At 40.5% G+C, this 27225-nt stretch overlaps 2 protein-coding genes across 2 annotated transcripts; both read right to left on the reverse strand.

Moving 5' to 3' along the window:
* Window positions 1–174: 174 nt before the first annotated feature.
* On the reverse strand, window positions 175–16421 carry ASAH1 (N-acylsphingosine amidohydrolase 1). Its single transcript, XM_038136229.1, has 14 exons — window positions 16266–16421; window positions 10980–11026; window positions 10696–10786; window positions 9386–9472; window positions 8360–8438; window positions 7396–7470; window positions 6528–6573; window positions 5099–5243; window positions 3856–3910; window positions 3572–3653; window positions 2850–2981; window positions 2491–2614; window positions 1763–1819; window positions 175–1112 (listed from the first exon to the last, which is right to left on the reverse strand). Exons 1-14 carry the CDS (start codon window positions 16377–16379, stop codon window positions 1023–1025), a joined length of 1224 nt encoding a protein of 407 aa, XP_037992157.1. The 5' UTR covers window positions 16380–16421; the 3' UTR covers window positions 175–1022.
* A 3683-nt stretch (window positions 16422–20104) lies between these two features.
* Window positions 20105–26544, reverse strand: FRG1 (FSHD region gene 1). Its single transcript, XM_038136435.1, has 9 exons — window positions 26403–26544; window positions 26043–26110; window positions 25073–25195; window positions 24116–24173; window positions 23824–23938; window positions 23352–23456; window positions 22554–22645; window positions 21409–21519; window positions 20105–20509 (listed from the first exon to the last, which is right to left on the reverse strand). The coding sequence occupies exons 1-9, from the start codon at window positions 26462–26464 to the stop codon at window positions 20473–20475; spliced, it is 771 nt and encodes a 256-aa protein (XP_037992363.1). The 5' UTR covers window positions 26465–26544; the 3' UTR covers window positions 20105–20472.
* Window positions 26545–27225: the final 681 nt, after the last annotated feature.

A 27225-nucleotide genomic window follows, 5' to 3' on the forward strand; every position in this document is an offset into this window, starting at 1 on the left:
CTACTACTTCTCTCTAAACAACCTTTTTTTCTCGAATTGCAGACAATGGTGTAATCTGACTTGGCTTCCTTTCCCCACCTTCAAAAGAACCAATGAACCAAAATCCTCCCAAAACAACCCAACTGCCTTATTATGATAATAGTTTTAACTACCAGTTTACAAAATCAGAAGAAATCAGTTTTTCAGACACAGTCTATTTGGAAATGAAAGCGCTGTGGTATCTAACATGCATGATGTCTCAGACTGAAGTATGAAACCAGTACATGTGTACTTTGGTGAAAGAAAGTATCTTTTCTTTATTGAATTAGTATTTTTTTGAGACAACAGAAAAATCTGTATTAAAAAACCACATTTGTTAACAGGCCAAGAAAGAATTTCAGCAAACAAGTTATAAATCAGTAGCAAGATATTCTTGGCTCAGATCTTGTTTCAGATATTTCCCCAAGACCTTGTTTCTGTGACTATATATGACACTTGGTAGGTTATTTTATAAAAGGGCATATCAGACATATCCTCACATTATACCAGAACAATAGCAAGAAATTTTAAGTGCTTATGAAAGAATAACAGAATTGTATTGTACCAGATGGTCTTCTTACACCCAATTCTTTCTGATGTTTGGTAGGTGCCACTATAACTTGTGTTTTTTAGAACTATTTTAATCTAAATAAACCAAACCAAAAAACCCAAAAATTAACAAACCCCCAACCAACAACACACCAAGAATACTGCCAAGACTGAAGAGATCTAGAACGAACTGCTGAAACTCATTTGGCAGAAATGGCTGAAATCACACCAGACACTCGTGAGGATACATTTCTTGTCAGCAGAACTGCCGGTTACAAAGCAAGAAAGTCTGCTGTGAGATAGGGTCCTTCACTGTTAGAAGCACTTTGCCATTTCTTTAGAGCCATTAGATTTCTGAAGAAAGGAGTCAGACTGAGTAGTATCTTTCCAGAAGCATTTTCTCGTGGAGGACTGCCAGCTGGGACAAGCAGCTTCCAACAGGGAGAGGTACAGGGCTACCAAGGACTGCAGGGATCTGGGCACTCCCGCAGGTAAGTCTCTGTATGGCCATTGTACACCTCCATCAGCGTTGTGCACACGGTCAGCTAATGGGCAGGAGGAGGAAGAAGAAAAAGAAAATAAACCACATTACAGGAATTAGTGAAAAACTCTCTCTGATGCAGCTGAACAGTTCTACTAAAATGAGCATTTACCTTCTTCAGTCAACAACATGCAAGTATGAATTGTCTGTGTTCTCAGTCAAGAATGCTGCCTCCCTTTAACACAGGAACTAAACTTCATCATTCAAGAACTCTTAAACTATTTCCTTCAGATTTTTTTTTCCTAAACACAAAAATTTCAATTCCAGACTAAAACCTCTCGTGTTGCAAGAGTAATGTGCCTGTAGTATGCCTAAATAATGAGATATATTAACTTGTTTTAGGTGAATTACAAAGACATAGATCACACATTAATTCTGGTTAGAAGGCTGCTCAAGATGTCTGCAGAGCAGCTGCTGCCTCAAACCAGGGCCAGCTACGAGGAAAGGGCTCAGGCTACAGAGAATTTTAAAGCTGTACAGCCTTTGGGAAATAGCTGTTCTAGCAATTATATTTTGCTTTCACAAAGTAATGCGAAATTTGTTTTACATACATGTTTTCACCTAAAAAACCCTGAATGCACCACTGAAGCCTCCTCCTTATATGTACATTAGTTAGTGGTCTGCACCCCACTCTAAACGTCCTGCAAAAATTACCTTATTGAGCACAGGCTTTGTGGAGAGAACATCATAAATAGCAGGTAGGGAGAGATTCTGAAAGAAAATAATACACTGATATTAAGGGGCATTACCTGTTGATGTAAATGCTGAGAACTAACTTTTTCATACCTTACTCAAATAACAAGATACAGCTTTAAAAGTACAAGATACCCATAACACTTTGATATCAGAAGAATGTGGGCTGCAAAAATTTGACCAGACCAGATCTTAGTAGAGCATGGCACACTTAAGTGTGTTTGTTGCCCCAGAGTGAGTATTTGAATTTCACTGGTAAAACTACCCTAAAAACACCAAAAGTCTTTCTCAAGGTATCTCTGGGTGTACCCTCCTGCATATGCAGCTGCTGAAGATACTTTCAGAAAACCCACCCAGATGAAAAGAAAGCCTAAAACAAACCAACCAACCAAAAAAGAATCCCAAAAACCCAATCCCCCCCCCCAAAACCACCACCAAAACCCAAACCAAAAAGCAAAACAATACCCCAAAAAACCCAAACAAATACACAAAAAACCCACAAACCTTCCCCATGTAAAGAGCCAGCTTCTTCTAACCCAGAAGCAGAGAAGTTACCACAAAATCATCAGCCACTTGTGTCATTACAGCTGTGCTTGAAAATAACCTGAATGCTCCTGGCTGTATCAGGTCAGGACTGTAACTTGGGAGTTTCAGACCAGCAGGATATGAGGTATTTGGAGGATGTTTACCTCTTGTGTTGTCTGGTTCAGGCATTTCATTGCAGGTCCTCTACGATTATCCAGCACCAGTGGAGGCTTCCAGCGATCATAGTTGGTTTCTAATACATACCATGTACCCTTCTTGATATCAAGGCTGGAAAAGAGGTCTAAGTTTGTGTTTTGCTTCTCTAAGTATATAGCAAGTACACATATACAATATATACTATATACAGTTGCATTATTTTTTAGGCTTGCTGTGGTATTTTTCACTGATGGAAAAGAAGTGAGTTCTTGTACAACAGAGGTCACAAGAAACAGAGCACACAATTATTGGTGGAACCTGTCCTCTTCTGGAAGGCTGAGTCAGTTGTCAGGTCAAGCATACTCACTCCCAGATATCCAGAGCAGCTGTCCTGGATCGAGTTATCACACACCCTTCTCCAGAATTTTTTCCACCCAGAATAAAGTAAGCTGGAGCCAGCAGTCTTGTTTTTGCCAGTCTGTCTTTTGCATCCTGGTAACTGTGGGTAAGATAATGTTGGGCTGTTAAATGCTATAAATGGTTTAAGTACTGAAGAGCGAGTTTCACAGACCCAGGAAAAGTTTGGATAGTTAAGCCCTTCTTCCCTTTTCATGCACATATGAGGAAACAGGATCATGATAAAGGAACAAAGCTTCTCGTCTCATTTTGTACTTAAAGTATGATTGTTTAGAGGTGCTCTCTGCACTTCTACACTTAAAATGTGAGTAAAATGATGACATACTCTGTCATATTGCTCTGAATTAATTTATTGCATACCAGCTTTGTTTCTGCTTACTTCCTACAATGTACTAGTACTTGTAGGATGTGCTTTGATGCAGAATGCTGTTATGCATTTAGATTAGCAACAGGCTCATCAGGAAAAAAGAAATTTGAGAAAAAATATTTGAGGGATCATGTGTGATGCTTTGTCTCATGCTCCAGAGTACCAGCAACACCAGAACTATTTAAAGTTAAGGCCACAAGGAAGGTATCTATATCACTGGATATTAAGCATACATTTACAGTGTTCATGTTAGTTGAATGCAAAGCAGATTAAAGGAGCATGATATTTAAAGGGAGAGGAAATACCTTGTAGCATTCTCTAATACAGTTCTTGTAAGAAAGCCCATCCACATACCATCTCTTCTACCAAGAAACCATTCAAAGATTCCTGCAAAATATCAGAATAATTTGTTTTTAGACAGTTCACTCATGCTATTCTGACTTTCACAGCTGGTTTTAAAATAAGCTGGTTTTTATCTAACTCGTCTGCAATCTTTTCACCACTTGTGTGCCTGTTTATTAAGGTAACCGGTTTGCCCAAGGTCTGGAAAATTTGTGCAGAAATAATGAAAGAAATGAGCATTACTCACCCACATAACCACCATCAAGACTGAAACGCTCATTCATTGTCAGAGTGAACAAGTTCTGAAAAGCATTAAACAAGCCAACCTTCAGCCATTGCCAGCCCACAAGTACCAGTAATAAACAAGAGGCAATATTGCAATTTAGATGTCAATTGAGCTTCTTGTTTGTTAGACTCTTCCCCTTCGAGTAACAGGCTGCAAGATCAAGCTCATGTAGAGAAGAACCTAATTTATCAGGGTTTCAATAAGTAGAAATTAGTTTTTTGACCTGGCAGGCAGTCAGCAAGGCATGCTTTTATGCTAAGCAAGTCAAGCCTGTGGCCATTTTTTCCTCTTGGTCTGTGTTGCATTGCTGAATTAGCAGTTTTCCTTTTCCTGCTGCATGTCACCTTCTTCTCATCTCTCTGAGTACTATTCTAGTTTGAAGGCAGATTTTTAAGTCCCAGTGCTAAGCACACCCTGCTATGTTACTACTATTTGCATGGGCATGCATCTGCACACACTGCAGTCCATGCTAACTAGAACACAAACTTCCAACTCAAATCTCAGTCTTCTCCAAATAATGTTTCAGACAAAAACTGAATTTAGCTACACTGAATCATTTTCAGAATGACATCCTCCTAATTTATTTGAGCAGAATACAAAAATACATGGATACAATGCAGGGATTTATGCCAGAAATGCCCTACAAGAAGAAAGTCTACCTATAACAGAAGATAGAGCATATAGAAAAGGAGAAGTTGTGGCAAGTTGGACACCCTGATATAGTTCTGTACTGCTGTTTTTTAAGATATATATAAACTCCAAATTTCAGGTGTCTATTAAATGAAAACCCAACAAAAAATTCTTAAAATGCAGGACTGCCTTTTCCAAGAAGGATTGGAGAAAGAATTAAATACCACAGGTGTGCTGTTTCCCCTCTGGGATCACAGCATTAGCTATTAGCCTGCAAGAAACTCTAACCACTTCAGCACTTTGTATTCACTCCTGTTCATATTCAGAATTCAATGCTGTTTTTAAGAACTGTCCAAACAAACATTTCATTTAGGCAATCTCCTTTCACAAGGAAGGGCGCAGCATTTTTTTTCTTTTATCTGTCATCAAGTAGCTATGCTGTGTGCCGAAACAATTTAGAAATCATTTACTGGAAAACATCTCAAGGCACAGCATGAAAGCAGAAAAATTTAAATATTAAAGGAAAGTCTGAAGCATTTGTAACCAACTGACAAGGCCCCATTCCCATACTTACTGGTTTGACTCCAGACACCATGCCTATGTATCCTGCAAAATTTGTGGACTTGAACACTGTTTTGTTGTTTCTCTGAAAGTCCAAGAGTACCACTAAAGGCTTCAGTTCCCGAGTTAACGTCCAGGAATTATTTTTAACATCCCACCTGCAGGAGACAGTACAGCATTTGAAACTTCCCTCAGTAGTTTTCGAAGCTTCCCTTTACAGCATGCAGACATCCTGTGTATAATGCCTGTCCTCTGATCTTACTCACATCAGGCAAGATCACTGCTCTGTTGTTACCTGAGCAGCACCAGCAAGGAACAGCTAAGAAGACTAAATGCACAGGCTGGCAGTGAAAAGAATTAAGTTTTGTTTGAAGCAAGAGCATATATATTGCTCAGGATTAAACAGCACCACCATCACAGCTGGTTTGCTTTCAACAAATAACTTTGTTCTCTACCTGCTAGCAAAGGGAGCCACAGGTACTGCCTGTGACACCAAACCTTGAATTCTTATTTTTCAAAGGCAGAAAAGAAACCATGTATTACTGGATTTGCTCTATGTGAAGGGAAGCACCAATTCTAGTTTGTAAGATTAGCCAGACCAGTTTGTAGGCAAAAGTTTGATACAGAGCACTTAGCAGACCATTAAATTCTCTGGAATTAATCCAGACTCTGGGAGCAGCTTTGAAAGTTTGCTTAATTTTCAGGAAGCATGTTCACAGTATTTCTGGCAAGTCAGAGAAGTCCAACACAAGCCAAACCAAGGGACAGGTGGAGTCACAGTAGACAATAGGTGAGTTTTTAATAGGTAGGTAAGAATTTTAATGAAGATGAGCATTTAAATTCCAATTGTGCATTGAGCATCATCTGGATGAATGATTTTAGATGTGACAAAATATACTGGGGTAATAAAAGCAAATACTGAACTACCTGATCAAGGGCATGAAAGAAGAACTAATGAGTGCTGGGCAACAAACTACAGAGTTTGTATGGAAATGAAGAATGATGGAAGTGTCAGTGGAACACAGTACAGTATCTGGGGGAAAGGAGTGGGGAGGAAATCATTAAAACCCAATGCCCCAATCCAATCCCCATTTCACTCCAATATTAAAATTGATGCTTCATCCCATCCTGTAAAGAACAACATATACTGTGCCACAGAGGTCAGGTTACATGGGCCATTCTTTGGTTTGACACAGTTTGAACTGGAGCTGAGAAAAAAAATTAAGTAGCAAAACACAGCTGTTCTTGATGCAGTTTGACATACGGTCAGCAAAACATCCTGATCTTTTCATTTTAGCCTTTTTTTCACAACACACAATGGAGAATTACTTGTCACAGCCTTACAGATATCCAAAGAAGACTGAAAGAATGTATACAGCTACTTAAAGTTCAGCTTGCTTTTCTTTGGGTTTAAAAAAAAAGTCACAAGTTTAAGTACTTACCCTAGGAAGAGTCCAAAATCCAAGTTTCTGGCATGGTACAGTTTCCCTATACAACAACAAATAATTAAATACAATTTTACAAAGAAATAGACAAATTTCAGCTTAGAAACCCAAGAAATGAGTAAGCAGTCAAATAGCTGGGAAAGTGTGCAAGGAAAATAGCATTCTCACTTGCCCTTTTCATAACCATAATATAAAGATGGGTTTTTAATGGTCAGAGAAGTGCTTTGCCATTACTGAAATCAAGTAATCTTGCAAACTGCTGTCCATCTCAGACTCTAATCTTTTCACATTATCTTAATGCAATGGCAACACCTTGAGCTTCCGCTAAAAGTGAGATGTTTGCAAGCCCTCTGAGAATCCCTTAGAAACTTCCTAAGTTGGAATGGGTGCAGACAAGGGCTGCAGAACTAAGTAGGAGAAGGAAAGAGTCTTTTTTCTTAGAAGAGACTGTCCATTTTCTCTACAGCATACACATGCAATATCTAGAAACCAGATGCAAAATCCTGCATGGAACTGAGAAAATTTCAGGTGTCTTACTGGTGTTTCTTTCTCCCAAAAAATCAAATACCACCTCTTAAAAAACTCCCAACCAACCAATCACAAAAAACTCACCACCCAAACCAACCAAACCCAAACTATCTTTGAAAGTATTTTTGTCCTTTTTTTTAAACCTAAGACACTTACAAACTCTTATTCCCTTTCTCAAGGAATACCTTTAATTATCAGTCCTTAGGCATTATTATTACCTTTCAGTCTCTTTAATAGACCTTACTGGCTGCAGTTGAGGAGGACTGTATTTGCGTAACTGAGGTGGACCCTCTTCTACATAAAAGAAAACTGTTAACATGATTTTGGATTGCATTACCTGTTTTATCTTCTGCCACTATTGATGTACATACAGTAAAAATTTCATAAAAAATGTTGAAAATAACAATTTCCCCTAGAAAAAAAAGAAACAAAGTTAAATAGTTGGAAACTTGCCACGAACAGAAAAAATGTTTAGAAAAAAACCATAGTGCAAATTTAGTATTCTGTAATATTTCTGTTAAATATTTCAATTTAAATCTCCTTTGATCTTTAAAATGACTGGTTCAGCAAAACCAAGAGCTTCCTGAAAAGCAAACAGAGGGATCAGAATCCCCTGACTTTCTGCCATGCACAAAGCTCACAGTCAATTCTACTTCCTCCTCTGAAAACTCCAAAACAAGCTATAAAATTCACTTTAAAGAAAAAGCTGCTACATGCACCACTACTGCCATGTAAGAGCAGCTGCTAGCAGCAGGTGTACTGCTCCTGTATGAGGCAAGCAGTGCAAACAGGCAGTGGTCCTTCTCTGTCTCAGTTCTGGAAGAACTCAGTGCCTACTCCTCACCTGGAATTCTTTTGCAGGAGGTACACAGGGAAGGCAGAAGGACATGGCAAGGACCACAAGGGAAATAAAGCACAGCAGAAAACTGAGCTTTGACTTCTTTCTATGTCAACAGCAGACACACAGCAGAGTGCAAAACCAACAAAAAATAAAGGATTCCCTCAAATTTTGGTGCACAGGAGCTGAGACTTGCTCCACTTCCCAAAACCTATGAATGAGAACTTACAGCTCCATGGAGCAGTCCCAGCCTGATAAAAGGCTTATGTGATTTTTTCCATTCTCCTCTAAAACACTGTTTTTGTTTAGGGTGAGGTGTAATTTAGTGCTTCAACTACTTAATTAATGATTTGTTAAAATCACAGATGGCTACAACTAACTGCATATTGGTAAACACACTAATTTTAAATGAGTCTGTATTCCTAGCTTTCCACTATGTTAATCAAGTGTTGGAAACTGTTACCCAAAGGAATCCCAGATGAATTTGCAATCCCTTGGAGCTCTTCATTGAAAGGATAAGGAAGTGTAGCAGTCAAATGAGCCTGAAAGGGAAAGTTTTTTTATATGATATATGTTTAAATGAACAGTATTTTGTAACTTACAACAAACGCCTCCTCAACAGGCACACTTTTCTCCCAACTATTGAGTGTTTAATTTCTCTGCAGCCTGTAGAACTTGAGGATGTTTGCAGAGTACTTGGAAGATAAGTATACACTTAAGGGAAGTAAAACTCTTATCAAAACACTGACGTGAGCAATGGACATGAGCACAGCCTCTCTCAGCAGCAACAGACAGAAAAGTGAAGTAGGACTTGTATATATTAAAATCTCAACTGCAATGGAGCTCAATGTCACTGTTTATGGGCATCCCTGACTTTCACCCATTGGCATGGCAACCTGCATTTATGTCCACTCCTGCAAAAGCTGCATTTATGTCCACTCCACTCAGGCACACAGGGATATGCTGTAACTAAAGATGGGGTAGAGATCTGACCTTTTGCTGTCTCTAACCCTACCCTGCTTTCTCCTGTTCCATGCCAAAGTGTACTCTAATCAGAATCAAATTAATTTTTAAGGTGAGGCCTGGTCAAAGTTGTCCCTGTAATCAGACATTTATTACAGTTTTCAAAACCTGATTTTACTCTACTGTTTAAAAGAACCAGAACATGGTAAAAAATTTCAGTGAAGGGTTTTGCTACAGTAACTAAGGCTGTTGCATATTTGTCCAGTGTTACTAATCCAAACTTGAAAGGATATAGGAAAAATTAGAGGAGGAAGAAACCTGCATTTTTTGTTTGATGGTTTATTCAGAGTAGACAACAAGGCAAAATTTCAGAGTGACCGAAATAGCATTTTTGCTCTGTTCCAGAAGTGGAATTAAGAACTTGTAAATTAATACCTTTGAAAGTTCTTAACGGCCAGATTCAGAAGCATTCTAATTCTGTAGTCAGAGCATACAGTAATAAAATAATTAAGCTGAAAATACTTACTATTTTGTTATCCACTATGTCAACAACTTTGCCACTGGGGAAGAAGGTATTTGCTATATCTTTGATATTCTGGACCACAGTCTTCAGCTAAAAAGAGCAAGGGCTTTTGTTGAATAGAAGATCTTAAGCATAAGAATTGCTGGAATACTAACAGAACTCCTTGACAGACTTTTGAAAAAAAACACTTTGTTGAGAAAAACAAATATTTAAATAAAGTGCTAAATGTCACCTTCTTGGTGAGACAAATACCCTCAACTCCCCACTAGAATTACTCTTCAAGCTTTGTTCAAGTAACTTTCTTGACTAATTCCAATGTGTCCTTCTACCAGAAATAACAAATTGCAGGAAAGCCATCCTCATCTTCTGCTCCTCTGAACACATTTTAATACTCTGCACTCTTCTGTCTTTCAGAATGTTAATTTCAAGATCTTTGCCTAAACAGTGATGTTACTGAAGACAAAAACACTCAATAAACTTCTTATGAAAGCACATGCTATTGATCTGGAACATGTAAATGTCGCAAATAAGAGTTCCACTCCGTGTGATCGAAATCCAAAGTACACAAGAGATAAAACTCTTCAGAATTTAAGGCGAAACCTGAAGCTTCCAACACCTTTTAAAATAAATATTAGCATGTAAGTAGCATTTGTCTGGCTTTCAGAGTGGAAAGTCCAAAGTCAAAGGATAGAGAAAAAAAGCCCTAGCCTTGTTTGAGAAATTAAAAATTACTGAACTCAATTTTCATCCATCTTCACCACAGCTGTTTTAAGCAGTTTGAAACGGGCTCAAATATTAAAAAAATTATTTGTGCTATGTAAACACCAGTGCTACAACCAGCATTCCTGAAAAGGGTAGGAAGCTCTTAATTTCCCCCTTGCCATTTCATCATCTCACACAGCATTTTGAGAGAAGGAGGGAGGTGCAGAGACGAAATACTGCCACAGTTTCACTTCAGTTTACCAAGCCTGTTCCTTTGGTGTATTGCTCCCTCTTCATTCTGCACCACCTCACCACTAAGGAGATTTGATAAATGGAATGGCACACACTTGTTTATGGCACACTGGTTTTTACACCTCTACATCCCAAACACCAGTGTCTCTACACTTGATGCTGCTAGCTAAAGTGTTGCACAGAAAAAAAATTTACCCAAGCAATTATTTTGAACTGGAATCATAGTAGAAACATCAACAGGAAATATTATCCCTTTCAGATACTTTTAGCACACGTATTCCTTTAAAAACTTTTCTCAAAACAAAAGACTGTGCTAGTTTTATATCTGCTAAGCTTCAGAGCAGCTCTGCATTTCTTACCTCTGTCTTTTTGTCGCGCATCAATTCATCCCACCTTTTGCTGGGAGGTAAATCGAGGTTTATGACATATGTGGGTATATTACCTTTGAACCTGAGAGAAAAACACCAGAGATCAAATTTAAAGAAGGCTCTGAAAAAACATTTGACAAAATATGTGCTTCCCACCTGTAACTAGCATTTTTTAGACCTGCAACAGGAACAAGTTTCAAGAAGAAAATCCTGTTCAGACTTGTAATTTACAACTTCTCTGCAATTTGCTAGACAAGTTGAATCAGATTACTTACGTTGGTCCTGAAGGAGGGTACATTTTACTCCTACACTCTTCTCCATACTGAAAAGACAATGAAACATTACTATTTAGCTTCTTTGTTAGAACACTATTATTCTAGTAGACTTAGTTTTGAATTAAACCTTTAGTACTACTCAGGAAATTCAAAATCTTGGGACTTTGGAAAGAGGAAAATAGAGGAGAAGGGACCAGCAGCAACTTCCCCATGCTGTCTGACAGACCTCTAGACAACATGTCTAATGTACTCCATGGCAAGCACAAGGGTATGATACATATACAAACTGTATATATTTTTACTCTGTATGATTTAATGAAGAGCACTTCAAAAGCATACTCTTTATACAAGTTGAAGAACCTCAGATCTCAGTATGGACCAGTCTGTTCTGTTTGTCCAATCCATAATCCCATTTTATAGTGTCATTCCTAATTATGTTTAGTGTTAAGCTGCACTGTACAGCCAGAGCAGGAAAAGCACAATGAACTTTGGGCAATCCCTCAGCTGGTGGAATGAGCTGAGGATTCAGTGTGGAGAAGTACTGCTGAAGTGGTGCTAAACATTATGTGGGGTGCAATTCAGGAATGTAAATAAAAAATACACCTTCATTCCTGGGAGCATGGCTAGTTACAAATTAAAGTTTGAGAACTATTTTAGATGCACTCAAAGTGAATGCAAGGTTGTTTTTTTATCAATTACATAAAGCATGCATATAAATATAATAAACATATGCATATACATGCCACAATTGTAATTCTATGTTCTACCCAGTGACATACAAGCAAATGCCTACTGGCCACCCACACTTGTGCTTCAAGCCAGTTGACAGCAGGCCAGGTTTGGTCCCAAAACTATGTGACAAGTTCAGTAAGCTCCTTAGAGTATAATATACCTCACTAAGAAAAAGGAAAGGTACAGGTGCTGTTCTGGGAGCCCACAGAAAAGCTCCCAAAGCACAATTGTTCGGGAGACAGAACACAAACAAAATATGGAGTGATCCTTCCACCACCACTTCCCTTCTTCCCCACCCTTTGATTTCCAATACTTATTAGGCTGTATTAATTAGATTACTAGTGTGTCCTTGAAATGCATTCTGGTTCCAGTGAAAACTGTGACAACATCTTCAGCCCCTACGTAACTGGGACAAAGAAGTTAACTCATGTCAATGAATGTTCTCTTTGGGCTAATCTCATTATCTGTTTTTAATGCATTAATATAGAAAACAAAATGTCTTACACAACGCCATGGACTTGAAACACCAGCTTAATGCGTTACAACTGGAAACAGCAATTCTAAATTGGGATTGATTTCTCTGTGTTATAATGTTATCTCTTTCTACTGTTTCCAGTTGGTGGGAGAAAGCATGAGACAAATTTTGGTTTTCCAATGCATGAGGTGAAGGTATAGGACCAGCAGCTTTGTGTTTCCTTGATTTCACTGCAGTGCAGCTAACAGCCTTTGCACAGCTGGAACAAAATGTCAAACACAAAAGGCCATTTAATTTTCAAAGCGAGGAAGCATCAAAACAAGGAGGGTAGGAGGGATATCAGATGACTAATTAGGCAACAAAAGTCAGAGGTTTTGTGCAAAGCCAGACAAATGCTTAACAGTATTGACGCAACTGTCTTGTGCAATTTTCCATCCTGCAATTCTAAAATCCACCAGAAAAAAAGTGACATTACATATACATCCTACTGGAATGGATGTACAGATTTGGACCTTCAGGACATAACTCCATCAAATGTTTACTGACAGATAAAGCTTCTAAAAAAAAAGTTATCCAAAGTGGATCAGAATTCTGTTGCTCTGTCAGTAAAGCCCATACTCACAGAGAGGCACCTGTGCAAAACTGATTTCAGAGGATTTTAAGCTAAAGGTGCTAAACATTATGTCACTCCTGGCACCTTCCCCTGAGATTTTAATCCTGTATCTGCACCTATTTTTATCTTCCCAGTGCTTTGCAGCCTAAGCTACAAAAACAGGTAAGGAATGCAACAGATAAAGGGACAGAGAACATAGAAAATGTTCCCTCCTTACGTGTGTTATTTTTAGATTTCTAACCTATGTATAAAGCAAGGTAAAGAAGTCAGTAATTCCTAAAACAACCTGTACATCTTTCAAAACTAATTGAGGTATCTGAAGAAACTAGAGCTAATAATAACTGTTTCTTTAGGTTAATTATTACAATGCAGAATCACAGAATATCCCGAGTTAGAAGGTACCCATAAAGGATCATCAAGTCCAACTCCTGGCCCTGCACGGGTCTAGTCCAAGAGTCCCACCCTGTGCCTGAGAACATGTCCAAATGCATCTTGATCTCTGACAGGCGGTGCCCCACCAGCCTCAGTGAAAAACCTTTCCCTTATATCCAATTTAAACCTAAGCCCTGACACACCTTCAGGCCATTCCCTCAGGTCCTATCGTTGATCAGCAACAAGAGATCAGTGCCTGCCCTGTGCTTCCCCTTGTGAGGAGCTGTGGACTGCAATGAGGTCTCCCCTCAGTCTCTTCTCCAATGAGAACAAAGTGAATGACTGTAACAGCTTCGTGTATGGCTTCCCTGACACACAGGCAGCAACTTAAAAAGATGTCAAGACAATCAGAAAACTAGAAGTGGGGTGTTTTGTTGTTTTGGGTTTTTTTACATAAAGTTCTAACAAGGAATAGAAGAAAAATATCTTTTCCAACCAGCTAAAGATTAGCTGCAAAACTTTCTGAGAAGGTTAAAAAAAAAGACACCAAAAGAATTTTCTGGCAGCGGCAGAAAAAACATCAAGCACTTTTTATAACCAGAGTAAAATAAGCAGCTATGAAGTTACTATTGTGGTCAGTGGGGTTCTCCTCTCTGCAGAGGCTTGACACTGGAACATCAACAATAAATGCTGTCCAAGAAAGCCAGGAACATCCTTCCAGCATGACAGAATCACCTTTGGTTTCCAAAGTGACAAACCAGAGGTAATCCCCTAGAAAAAGCTATTGGCAGCTGGACCTAAACAGCAGATTACCACTATAAATGTGCTTTTCAAACACCCACTGAACCCCCTAAGAGCAATACAGCTATTATTGAATGGTGATTTAATGCTCCCTTTGTTTTGCTTTTTAAATCTACTTTTACCAGCAGGTTGCATATCTTGATTATCTTACATACTGCCAGCTTTGAAATTGAGATGTAATGGCACAAAACCAGATGTGTGACAGTACAGGATCAAAACATTAACAGGAAGATAACACAGTGGAGGAGAAGAACATGGTATGGGGAAAGACGGAAATAAAAAGTGGAAGTATCACAGAAGATTTATATTTTGACTGATTGTGTAAAAAAAAAAGTGGAACGGAAACCAAATAACTAATGAGCTGTTGAGATGAATTGGGTGAACTGTAAAAAAATATCAAGTAGTAACAGTTATTATTGACTGGAGTACAGAAAATTAATGCATGGTTTAATGACTGCTGAGTAAATATTTTGACACCTAGCCTGATTTCATTAATATGAAATAGACTGAATGTAGATTGTCCAGTCTAAGAAATGCCAGCACTTCCTTTATTTCTTTATTTCTGAGATAGGCCATCTCTGGCATCCCTCCTAATATTTATGTATTTTGTATTTTTCACCTTCCTATGTAAAAGCAAACAGAAAAGAATCTCTTTGAGCTATTAAATATAATTCCATATTTTCAGTCAATCTGTTATATTCAGCATCCTTTGGTCTATGAACTCTGTGATCCAACACATTTTCCTCTCTGCTCCTCTTCCCTCATGGGATAATGCCAATGCAACCCTGTTGTGCTGCAGGAGTCCCAATACTGTTCCCCTTTCTGAACACAGAGCTTAAGAAGAGTACTCTTGCAGTAGAAGAAACAGTGACAAGACTACCTAAACTGCAGTTTGCACAAAAAGGTCAGTATGGCTGAGGGGGCCTCAATGAAAGCTGAAGGGACTGACAGTCTGCACTTCTGAGATGTAATTCAAGGCATTTATCTTCTGTGTTCTTCGTTAATGAGATGAACCCAGCGGCACTTAGGAAGAATTCTTCAGCATGTGATGCAACCCTGCATCTCAAACAAAAATAAAATATCCAAGCCTTATATCTGGCTGCACAGCATCACAACCTGCAGCTTGGATACACAGCGGATATTGTGCAAGTGCAAAGATGTACCAAGTGCAATCAAATGCAAATCAAGCTCTAATGCTACTACTTTGCTGACAGCTGGCACCTTCTACGACTCTACACTCCAGGATACTTTTGGCTAAAATTTTGAAGGTGTTTTAAGCTGGAGATAGCTTATAGCATTAGGAAGCTGCTCTTGGCTGGTAGGATGGGACTGGAAGAAGAGAAGAGAGGGGAGAGAGGAAAGCCAACTCCTGTGTACTAAAAGACACTAAGGGAACGCTGGCCATTCAGATGTCCACAGTCATTTCTTGCAGCACTCCCCTTTCACAAAACCCATAATAATTTTCCCAAAATCAATGCAATTTGCTAAAAAAAAAAAAAAAAAAACCAAAAAAAAAAACCAACCAAAAAACCCACCTTGGAGCAAAGTAAAGAATAAAAGAGGTAGTATACTCCTAAAATATTTAAAAATAGATTGCAAAAGATATTTTAAAATCCACAGATATTTAAAACCTGTCCTCTTCATAGAGGACGAGTAAATTTAGGCACTTCAAGAGATGAAAGAATACTTCGCTGCTTCAGGAATACACCAGGAAACAAGAGCAACCGTTTATACGCCCAGGAGATGGAAGCCAGCCTTCTCCAAACGACGAACCCCGCCTTCCCAGCTTCCCAATTCCACCAAAAGTTAAGTATTTCATTTGTTCAGTCAAAAAAACCCAAACTGCCGAAAGAGCAAGAAACGACACACCAAGTCCACCTGCTCTACGCTACGCTCCTCCCCTCGGGTGAGCCCCAGCACACGCACTCGGCAGGTTCAGAACCGTGCGCTTTTTCAGCAAGCCCCTCTGAACTTTCCTTGTGGAAATCGCTGCTGCGGTGTAGCAGGGCCACGCTGACATTACAGACGCGCACGGAACCGAGCGCAGGAGCGAGCAAGGGCTTGTACAACACGGCCGTGGCACGGCCCCTCCCGCCGCTCGCCGCAGGAGCCCTGCCCGGCCCGGGGAGCCCGTGGGGCAGCGAGGCGCTGCCGCGCATCCACACGCGTGCATTCAGAGGCTCGCCCGGCCTCCCGCCTCGGGAAGGGCGGCGGCCGCGTCCCCCCCGCCGGCCGCGGGGCGATCCACTCCCGCCGGCCCCGCTCGCCCCTGCCCGTCCCCCGCCAGGCTCACCGGGTCCGGCGCCCAGGCGGGCTGCGCCAGCAGGAGCAGCGCCAGCAGCGCCCGGCCCGCCATGGTTCTGCCCGGCTCCGCTCCGAGCGGCGCTTCCCGGAGCGGCGGCCACATGACACAGCCCCGCCCGCCGGAGGCGGGAGCGGCGGCCCGGCCCGGCCCGGCCCGGCCCTACCCGACCCGGCACGGCACGGCACGGCACGGCACGGCACGGCACGGCACGGCACGGCACGGCACGGCACGGCACGGCCCTCCCCTCACCGCCCCGCCCGTGCGGTTATGATGAAGCTCAGCAGTTCATGTGCAGGCGCCCTTCCACAAATGGCAACTTCCGCACAGGAGAGTCTGAAACAGAATCGCCTCTCTTTGGCAACGCTGGGAGAAAACCCGTGGCACCAGTTTTCACTTTGGCAGTAGTGCGATTTTTAATTACTGTGTGTCCTACGCAGATTTCAGGTAGGCTGTGTGGTGATGCCTATATAACTTAGGTCAAAGTTACAAGGTGCTTATATAGCTTGAGTTATAAGATATCAATATAATTTTATATAACCTGAACCATAGCTTTTTATACCTATATAACCTGATATAAATAACTTTCTAATGTAGGGGCTGGTACATGGTTAACTAGTTGCTTAATGCTGAATAGACAAAAAAAAAAAAAGAAGAAAAAACTCACCAGGTGGATGGCTTTAGAGATAGGTAAGTATAGTACTAATAAAAAATTGGCAAATGCAAAGCCAATTAGCCACAAAATAATGAATTGAGACTGGTTGAGACCAGACAGACCAAGCAACACCATAACTGGGCATGCTCTGAAGGCAAAGTTGAAAAGTTCAGATGCAAAGAAGACCTTGGAAACCTTCATGAAAGACCCCCGAATTGGGGAGACGCAAGCACAGTGCAAAAAATGATCCAATAACCATGAGATCATACTATGTAAATTAGTTCCAGCATGTATGTGATGATGTTGTAGTGACATAGCAATACTAAGCAATACTTACTGTATAAATATACCACAGCACTTGACACGGGTGGGTGAGTTAGGAGGAGATATCCCCCTCACCACCAGTGCTGCAATAACCAAATACCTGCTCTACAGCTATCAGTCCATGGGGATTTATTTCCAGCCTATCTTTTGAGCATCAGTGGTAATGAAAGATGCCAGTCAGGCACATTCTCGAGGAAGGATTTTTCTCCATCTTGTAGCTTAGGTGTACAGGAAGTAGACAACTGGGGAGACAAGACTAATGAGAAACACAGGTATGAGATGCATCCGTCTGTAAGTGCCCTGCCTTCTAATTATTATTTAAATGGTATCTATTTCATAGAATTGGAGAATGGTGTTCAGTTGGAAGGGAAAAGCTCATCTAGTTCCAAGGCCCCTGCTAGGGGCAGGCCACCTTCTTGCCTCAGCATCCAAATTAAGTGTGTACTGCTATTTTAGTACAAGCATTATCATTTTAGTGTGAGCAAATGAATGCTTCATTCATGAGTGTGTACATTGGCAACAGTTGGTGGAAGCACCATGAAAAAGTACTCAAAACCTTCCAGGATGCCTGTGTTTTAGCTTGTCTCATGTGCTCTGTGCAGTGCCTGAGCCATGTCACATGTTTTTTAGGCACACAGAAAAGAAGTGACGCAGTCTCTACATCGTGACTTAACTGCCTGGGCAATTAACTCTCTTACAAAACCAAGTGGGGGTGGCAAGAAAAAAAAGAGAAGTCCTTGGCAGACAGTTGATGGGAAAGCTGCATGGAACTGCAAAAATTAGGAAACAGGAAAGAATTAAAAATCTACTGTAGTGTGGGAAAGCCTTGGGAGGAGAGCATGCAACTGTGTAGTAAGGAACCAGCTCAGAGCAGCACGAAACTTTAGAGACCAAGGCATAAAAACATTTAAGCACAGGTGAAAGAACATACAGAACCAATCTGTGGATTTAGAAACAGAGGAAAATTACAGTGTAACAGGATAAACCTTGAGATTTTCATGGGAGTGTTCTTTAAAAACAGGACATCAGGCAGTTTCTATAGGGTTTGGAAAATTTTTTCAGTTGAAAACAAATACATGTAAGACAATAATCCTGTGTTTACTTCCAGATATCTGAATATACAATTATGTGCTATAGTAAGAATGAGTCTGATTAAGTTAGTCCTGCTATTTTCTGAACATCTTTTGGTCATCTTTTATATCTGGGGTGGACAGCTGTTAGGGACTTCGTTGTCTTTGTTGAGATGCTTTACTATCTTTTGTACACTTTTAACATGAGAAAATAAACAATGACTTTGGAAAATTAAAATCTCTTTCCAAATGCTCTGAAGACAAAATGATGTCATTGTCACATTACACAGTGTACTTTTATGAGGCCTCTTTGTGATTCTGGTTTAGTTCTTTCACTGGTAAAGAAATTCTCAGTTTAAGAAACAGTTATCTTCCAGCACCAGTCACCTTCTCTGACTATGGCTATTCTGCTATCTTTCTATCACAATACCTTGCCTTCAGGGTCCGCACCAGCACCTTAGGCCCTCCAGAAACCTCCCCTAGGTTTCTTCTGTCAGTTTTCAAAAATCTAAGGAAGATGCTTCTTAAGGTGTACAGTTAGCCTGCTAACTGTCCTGACAGCTGGTCTCACTGATACCAGCACTTATGTCCACCCTTCTGCCCTCTCATACTCATCTATCCAGTACTGTATTGCCTCTCTCCAGATCTGTTCCTTCCCCCCTAAGTAGAGGCTGCCCAAATTATTTCTCCCTTTTTGTGTTTCAGTTAAATTAAAGCTCCTTGTATTAACAGTACTGTCAGGATGTAGTATCTTCAAGATGACTCCATGAATACCTCCATTGGGAAAACATCCAAAAAGACTCCTCCATAGCAACAGTTAAATACACACACTGATCTTCACTATTTTGTTATGCCTTTGATTTCATCTTCTTGGGACTAGACTTCCAGTGAATTCCCCAGATCCCTCTGCTATCTCAGAATACATTTTCTCAGGACTCTAGTGTATCATTAGTCCCAACATACAGGGCAATCCCATCGTTACTAAAATTCCCCTATTCTCTGCAAGGCTGCCAGTCCCTTGCCAATTCTATTACTTCCTCTCCTACCAGGGACAGTCCATTCCATTTGCTCTGCCATTGCTTTTTACTTCACTTACCTCTCTGTGACAAACACACCTTCAGTTCAGTTTTCCCCTTACTATCACATATCATGACTTGCAACACACTGCATTCTCCTATTTACACTAATATGAAATTGAAAATTCCTTTTCAGGTGTAATTCTCAGGCTTTTATTTTGCTGCTGAGCAGTCCTTTCAGCACCCTTCCCCACCAGAGAATATATTTCTGCTTCCAGGTGTATCTGAGTAATCATTTTTGTGGGTTCTACGAGGCAAGCTTTTATTCAAACAACATATTCTTGAAAGAAAAACAGATGCTGTAACATCAATCTACTTCCACCATCAGTGTGTTCACTTCGGATGTATTTAAGATCCACAGTGACTGTGGATCAATGGCACCTGCAATGCACTTCCAATAAATAGTTACTCTGGCCTGCAGCCTGCTCCTTGCAGTGCTGTTTTTGAGTGTAGTTTTGGCAGCAGGCCACAGCAGCACTGTGACATTCCAATGGTTCACTGTACATCAGTCACTCACATTTCTAGGGAGGAATGTGTCGTGTGGTACCTACAACAACTAGTTAATGAGCCCAAATCCCCAGTCCTAGGGCCAACCTAAGGACCTCTGGAGAAAAATCAGTAACTTTTTTTCTCCCTCTCTTCCACGGCCCACCTCACAGCCATGCTGCATTTTTATCCAAGAATTCCTGACTCTGGCCAGGAATATTTGCATACAATCACTTATTTATTTCTAAATTTTGTCCTAAAGGAAACTAAGAGCCAGGAAGCTTTCTCTCTGGACTAAATCAGTGTAAGTCTGTCTCCCAGGGCTTAAGTTACATGGCAAATAGCTTACCATTGTTAATTGATTTACCTTTAATTTTTGTTGAAGCCAATCCCTTAATACAAGCCAAGTATTCACAAATGATACAGCTAACAAGATAACTGGGTTATGAATATTTGAGAAAATTTTAATACAATTCCTGAAGATACTTTAAAAATGCCTTAAATAAAAAAACACCTAGAAAATATTTTACTCTTTTTCAATTTGATGCTGCCATCAAAGTTGCAGAAGAAAATGGGCCAGCTGGATGTCACTTGCAGTATCTGTCTGCTTTCACTTTAGCTCTCCTGTATGGGAAAAGTGAATGAAACAAGATTTAGATAAAGACCAAATACAATTACACCTGGGTGTTTTATCTGCCTCGAAGTGTTAAGAGTGCATTGAAAACAATTTTTCTTGAACTTTGCTTCAAAGTACATATAAAGGCCTAACAACACTTTGGATTTGGTAATTAGCTTTGTTTTCCTAAGGAGGCAGAACTGCAGTGTCTAAAGTTAACCTTGACTTTCCTTTCAAATCATCGTAATTGCATTTTGTCTCCCCTGAGGAATGGAATTCACATTCAGCAATATGTGAAGCTGACCACCTGTGAGAGCCCAGGAGTGTTCTCACATCACTTGCAATTATCAGGAGTAGTTTTCTGCATTCCACCCACTGAATGAATGCAAATATTTATGCTATACACTGACATAAAAGGCTTTAAAAATTCAACATGGTTTCTTTAGTCTCAGTTTAGGGGGGAAAAATTCCCATTACATAACATAAAGACTGTCCTTAATAAACACTATTTCTCTTTAAAATGCAACTTCTGCGGCTCCAAAATATTCTGGTACCATAGGTATTGAAAAATGTTAAAAATTAGCTCAATTTTCACAATTAAAAAGATTAATCCCTCAACAACTCAGTACTAAACAAACTGAACAACCTAGTTAAAGATTTTCAAAATAACTAATTAACAGGTAAGTTCAAACCTGCAAACTTCAGCTAAAGATGTGAAAATCCAGATTAAAAAAAAAAAATGAAAGGTGGCAACCCCCCAGAACTTAGGAACAACACTCACCAGAGGAAAAATGCTCAGGAACCTATCTCCCTGAAATCTAGCCCTCTTTTGTACCCCAGGTTTTACTGTACGTCCATCTCCCAATAGGTTTTTAATCAATACATTATTTCTAGCACTTTGAAGTACCTGTCAAGTAGCATTTCATGGAAAGTGCCTTCTTTTCTGGCTTTTCTAAGGGCTTTTGTATCTTCTTTGCTTATTTTAAGCTTTTTGTCTTGAAAACTTTGGAATTTCTTCCTGTAAGGGGGAAGAAAAGCAGTAAAGAAAAGAAGCTTTTTAAAATTTTTGTTTTCCAACACAACAGCAGCTGTGGTAAGAATCTTAGCTCCTATTAAAGCAGCAGGTAACTGACTTAATAAAATCCAGCAAACCAACCCAGTACTAAGGTTGCACTAAGGCTTCTGTAGGTGAAAACTATTCAGGTTTTACTTTTTTGGCAGTCTAAGTTGGAATGAGCCCTTATGTGACTAGTATGAAGTGGTTACAAATTTTAAAGAGCTCCTTCTCCAACTACTAGCATAGGAAATCAGGGAGCTAAAGTGTGCTGGATGTAGTTGCAAGGTGCTGACTGCAGGGAAGCTGCAGGGGTTTTCTCTGTGAGAAAAGGCCAGGGGCTAACCTGCACTGGACACAGCTGGCTCTCAAGACATTCACTACAGGACACAGCCAAATCCACCAGCAAAGCTGGTGGCACTCCTGTGAAAACATGTTTAAGGTAAAGCAAAATGCCACACAGGCAGAAAAGGAAAAAAAAAAAACCGTAAAAGTGCAAAGTGGCAGTGGGAACATCAAGCACAGAGAAGGAGAGGAAGGAGATGCTTTAGGCACTGGAGCAAGTATTACCTTCCAGCCCATGAATAAGACCATGCCAGAGCAGGGGAAAAGCAGGAAAGAAGGGGAGTGGCTGAAAGAAACCACTGTGTATTGACCTATAAGCCATCCGGCTTGGAGGAGTGGGTAGAAGAGTCTGGAGAGGAGCTGAGCTTGAGAGATGGGAGAAGGAAAGGTAGTGGTTTTAATTTTTGTCTCTCAGAATCTACACTCATTTAAAAGGAAATAAATTTAACTAATTTTTCACAGTTAACCCTGGGACAGTATCTGGTACAGCAGCTCTCCTTTATCTCAACCAATGAGCTATCTCATCCTGTTTTCTTCCCTTGTCCTGCTAACGAAAAGTGAGTGAAAGGCTGGATGGGAGTTGGGCCCAAAGATAGCCCCAGTTACAAGCAAAAAAAGGTACTTGAGCCTGTTACCAGCTTTAAAGTACGTACACATAATTGATTTCACACTGTTTAACGTTTCCTTTGTCTTCTTGTGGAACGTCATCTTTCTTCTTAGCTTCTCTTTCAGCGCAAGTACGAATCTAATAATTGAAAGCAAAGTGAAAAAACAACCAAAACACAATAGGAAACATCTGTATTTTAAAACCAGTAAGTTATGGGTGAAAGATGACTACATATCCTTTGTAACAGAATGAGAGTCACAGTGACTTTTCAAGTTCACAGTTTTCAAACTGGTTAACCAGAAACAACTGCACAAATAAGAGCTGCCTGAAACATGGGAAATGTTAAGTGCAATCCTTTATCTCAAGGAAGCACTATAACAGTTCTTAATTCTGGCGGGACAATTCAGAGATTGACTTAAAATACTGTTGCTCTGACTAGTTAAGACCCCTATCTCTACTTGGAGAGATACATTTCCCATACAGTCAAGATAGTCTTTTCAGATTCTCTTAAAACATCTCCCCTTCTGGATCATTCTGGTCAATCCTTCTCTGTCTGTGATTTGGTCATAATTCCTCTTTTCTGTCCCAAGCTGTTTAGAAGTACCTGGAAGATCACAAAGACTCTTTTGTCCTCCTGAGTGATAAAGTATCTTCTTATCTCTACAGGAAATACTGAGAATTAATGCAGCCCTGGAACTCTTTTACTTTTCTTGCGGCCAGATCACTTGACAGCTTATAGGAAGCAATTATAACTGTATTAACAGAAAATCATAGTACACAGACACCTGCTTGTTTGAGTTTGGTTCCTGCCAATCCTGTATTAATTGCAGAAGTCATAGATTACCTTTATCATTTCTTCTTCCCCTGCAGTTTTGCTTTTGGCTTCTATGTCCCCCTCTTCATTACACCTAATAAAACGGCTGTTTGCTGCTAGTAATGCCATTTTCCTCTGCAGAAACAATATCACACATTGTAAGTATAATGAGGCTGTATATAATCCTTGATTTGTAACAATTTATCCTCTACAATACACCAAAAAGTCTCTGTAAATAATTCTTTTATGTATGGACACTTCAATAGGCAGCCAGACTTGCTGACTCCTTCATTTTTAAGATGCTTACAGCTGCCAAAATGCAGCTATTGAAGTATTTAAAAACTTTCAATTACAGTAAATGCACTGCAGTTGGAAAATCGTAAGTTACAATAGGAAAGAGATTGCAAAAGGCTTTTACTTCATAGTAAAAATACCCATCTACATAGATTAACTCAAAATACAAACACTAGCAACATCAAATAAACTATTCCAAACAGCTTACATCTTGGAAGACAGGTTCCCACTGCTCTCTTGATCCTATTGCATCAGAACGTCCAACAACAAGCCCGTCAGAATTTATACCAAGATATTTGCCATAACCAGACTTGAGAGCAATCCTCAAAGAGAAAATGTAGGAAACAATAAAGAGTGTTTTTAATTAATGCAATTCACAATACCCAAAACATCACAGACACTTTTAGTAGTAGACAATGTATTTCAAAAGAGTATTAAAATGCCTTCTCACAAAATCCAAAGATAACAGGTATCAAAACTTGAAACATTACAGTAATTACCTTGTATCAGATAACTTTACTGCTGTAAACTGCTCAGGAGGACTAGGGCCTTCATCACCTGAGGAATGAATTTTCCATGAGTTAAGTATGAAATATAAACATAAAATACATTAGCCTACTAATACTGCTGTATCAAAAAGAATTAAATACTGACTATTTCTAAATACTATGCGAAGTATTTATTTAATTAAAAATTCCTTTCTGAGTATTCACTTTACAGTGCTTAAAACAAGACACAAAATAAAGATGATCATAATTTAAATAAATTTATAATTGAGAATGTTTTGTAATTCTCCTGGTGGCTTTGAAAACCTTAATCTCCTTGTAATGTTATTTCTTTGATAACAAAATGCATTATGGTTCAGCTATGGTAACTCAACTCAGTATCCTAAAAGCTACTGGCTTCTCCATCCCTCAGAACCAAAACAGGAGAATATGGCCAGTGCTGCTCTGATCTCTGTCTGGAGATGAAAAAGACAGACTGTCAGGGTTCTGGAACAGCCCATGTTAGAGTCATTGCCCTCAAATTCAAAGAACAGGCTAATTATCCCAGCACATTAGTAGTCCTCTTGTGCAATGACAAAACAAGTATATTAAGACAAGGATGCAGCAATAAGCATTAAAACTCATCTACCTTGAATTTCACTCTTCAAGTGACGCCATAAACATTTTATAGGCTTTAATAAAAATTATTACTGCTTTTTTTCCAGCAAGTGGTATGGCCTTTAACAGGTAATCATCTCCAGTGCAGTTCAATTTATTGCACACATAAGCCAACATGAAACTAGATGAGTGAAACTGATTGGCAGTCATTAGGTTTAAATCATCTGCATGCTTCAGCTAGAATTATTGCAATTTTTGTAGCTGTAACACTGCTTGCCTTGAAGTGATGCTAGTTCTATGCTTTTAGGCACTTCACTATTAAACTCTATTATTTTCAAATTTCCTGGAACAAACCTTTATGTGGTGCTCCAAGTGTAAACAAGCCATTGTCGAGGGCATGGATGTAAGCTCCTTTATCCATTTCTATAGCTATAGTTCCTGTAATTTCACCAAAATTACTGACAGCCCACCAGTTTCCTGTAATACAAAACCATGACAGTTTATTAACAGCATAACCACAACTTCTGATTACAATAGCCGAAGAGATTATATTTCCATGTCTTCTCTGAAATTTTAAATTCCAAAGATAGCTATCTCACAATTTTTGTGCATTATCTTATAGTCCAGAGCCAATTTAATGGTGTTGCTGCTGCTGCTTCAGAAGTCCTGCTCTTTGACCTGCTGTCATCCCTGGTTACAAGCTCCTGTGCTTCATCCCGTCTTTGTGTTAGTCCACAAACCAAGCTGATTCATTCAGCTGATGCAGCAAAAATACACCTCACAAGAAAAATATTTTTTCCCTCTAGATCTATCTCCTGCAGTTTTGGGGTCATATCCATTTATCAGATTCTCCAGCACAAGAGAAACAGAGATACTATTTCATCTTGCTGTTAAATATGTGAGTTGTAATCCTTAGGCCTCAGTTGTTCAAACCCAGGTTGGTTTGAACATGACTCCTACAGAGTTCTACCAAAATTAAAGGTAGCCCTTCCCATGTGCACAACTTAGAATTACGACTTTTACATTTTTTGAACAGTAAAATGTTCTCCTTGTCTACTGTCTTATAAATATTTCCTACCTCATTGAGATAGTAACACTTTTTAAAAATTACTTATAAAAATCTGAATCCATGCCATTGGTGTCACAAATTCCGTTTGGCATCGAGAAAGATCCCAAGACACAAATGACATGTTGTGGGAAATAATTGTTCTACATTTCTATAGGGGTTACACTTGCTTTACGAAGTCCTACAACGACCTCGTTAGCTTCTGCCACATCCCCTACAGTTTCCGCACTGCCACGTAACTCCTAGAAAGCAGCTCACCAACAATATCGAGCTGCTCTGCCGCATCCTCTTCCCTTTTCCTTTTCTTTTCCTTGTGCTTTTTCTTGCTGCGAGGGGAGATACAAAGCAGTGAGAACGAGCCGCCGACCCGGCCCTTGTCCCGCCGGGCCTCACGCCCGGGCCCTGCGGGAGCGGGTCCCTGACCGCGGCCGGGAGCCTGCGGCGCGCAGCCCGGCCCCCTGCCCCGCCGGCGAGCCCGGGGGTGTCCCCGGCCGGAGGGAAGGGCCGGCCCGGCCTCATCCCTGCCCGGCCTCCTGCACCAGCCCCGCCGGGGGTGCGGGCCCCTGCGGCTGCCGCAGCGCGGGGCAGGGGCGGCGCGGCGGGCAGCCCGCTCCTCACCTCTTCTCTTTCGACCCTTTGAGGACGAGCTTGGTGGATTTGACGCAGGAATACTCCGCCATGTCGGGATCCGGGAAGGGTGGGCGGACGGAGGCGGCTCCGCCCCTGGCCGGGCGGAAGCCCTGAAGCCGCGGCCCTGCCTCCGCCCGGCTGTGGGCGGGCACCGGCGGCACCGTGCTGCGGTCGGCGCACGTGGAGGGTGCTGGACGCGGAGTTTGAGCGGGAAAATAGAACAAGAGTTTAAAATTGCATTTAAACAGTCTTTCCCTGGGCACCTTTGTCGTTTAGGTCTGGCTTGGCTCCATGGGTGTAGTGCGTGCGCTTTGCCAGACTGCAGGCAAAGAGCGCTAAGGAATGAAGAGCCCACAGCTTCTACAGCCCACGCGTGTGTGTGTCTATTGTAAAACACCCGTCGTGGACATCGGCAGAGCCCTCGAACGTGAGAGCAGCAAGACCAAGGGCAGCAGGTCTTGCCTTTGGCAGGGTAACACGGGAGCTGGATACCTGGATATGGTGGTGTAGGAGTAAAAGCTTCCAGGAATGTCTATGAATACCAGTTAGGGAAATGTAGTTTGCAAGCAAGCTAAGTGTACTATGCTAGGGGTAAAATGAGGTGTGACATTTTTTTTCCTGTCCTGTTAGCCACTCGCTATTCCACAAAATAAAATATATGTCAGATTTCCCCCTTGGCACATAACAACCTTTTTCTCGTGTTAACCTAGCATCTTCTAGACAGGTACCAATACACTTTCCTTGGGGAGCAGCCTTACTAGCCCATATATGATTAGAATCCCCATTACACTAGTAATTTGTGTTTAGACTT

The sequence above is a fragment of the Motacilla alba genome, chromosome 4 (genome assembly GCF_015832195.1).
Source record: "Motacilla alba alba isolate MOTALB_02 chromosome 4, Motacilla_alba_V1.0_pri, whole genome shotgun sequence".
NCBI classification, from domain to species: domain Eukaryota; kingdom Metazoa; phylum Chordata; class Aves; order Passeriformes; family Motacillidae; genus Motacilla; species Motacilla alba.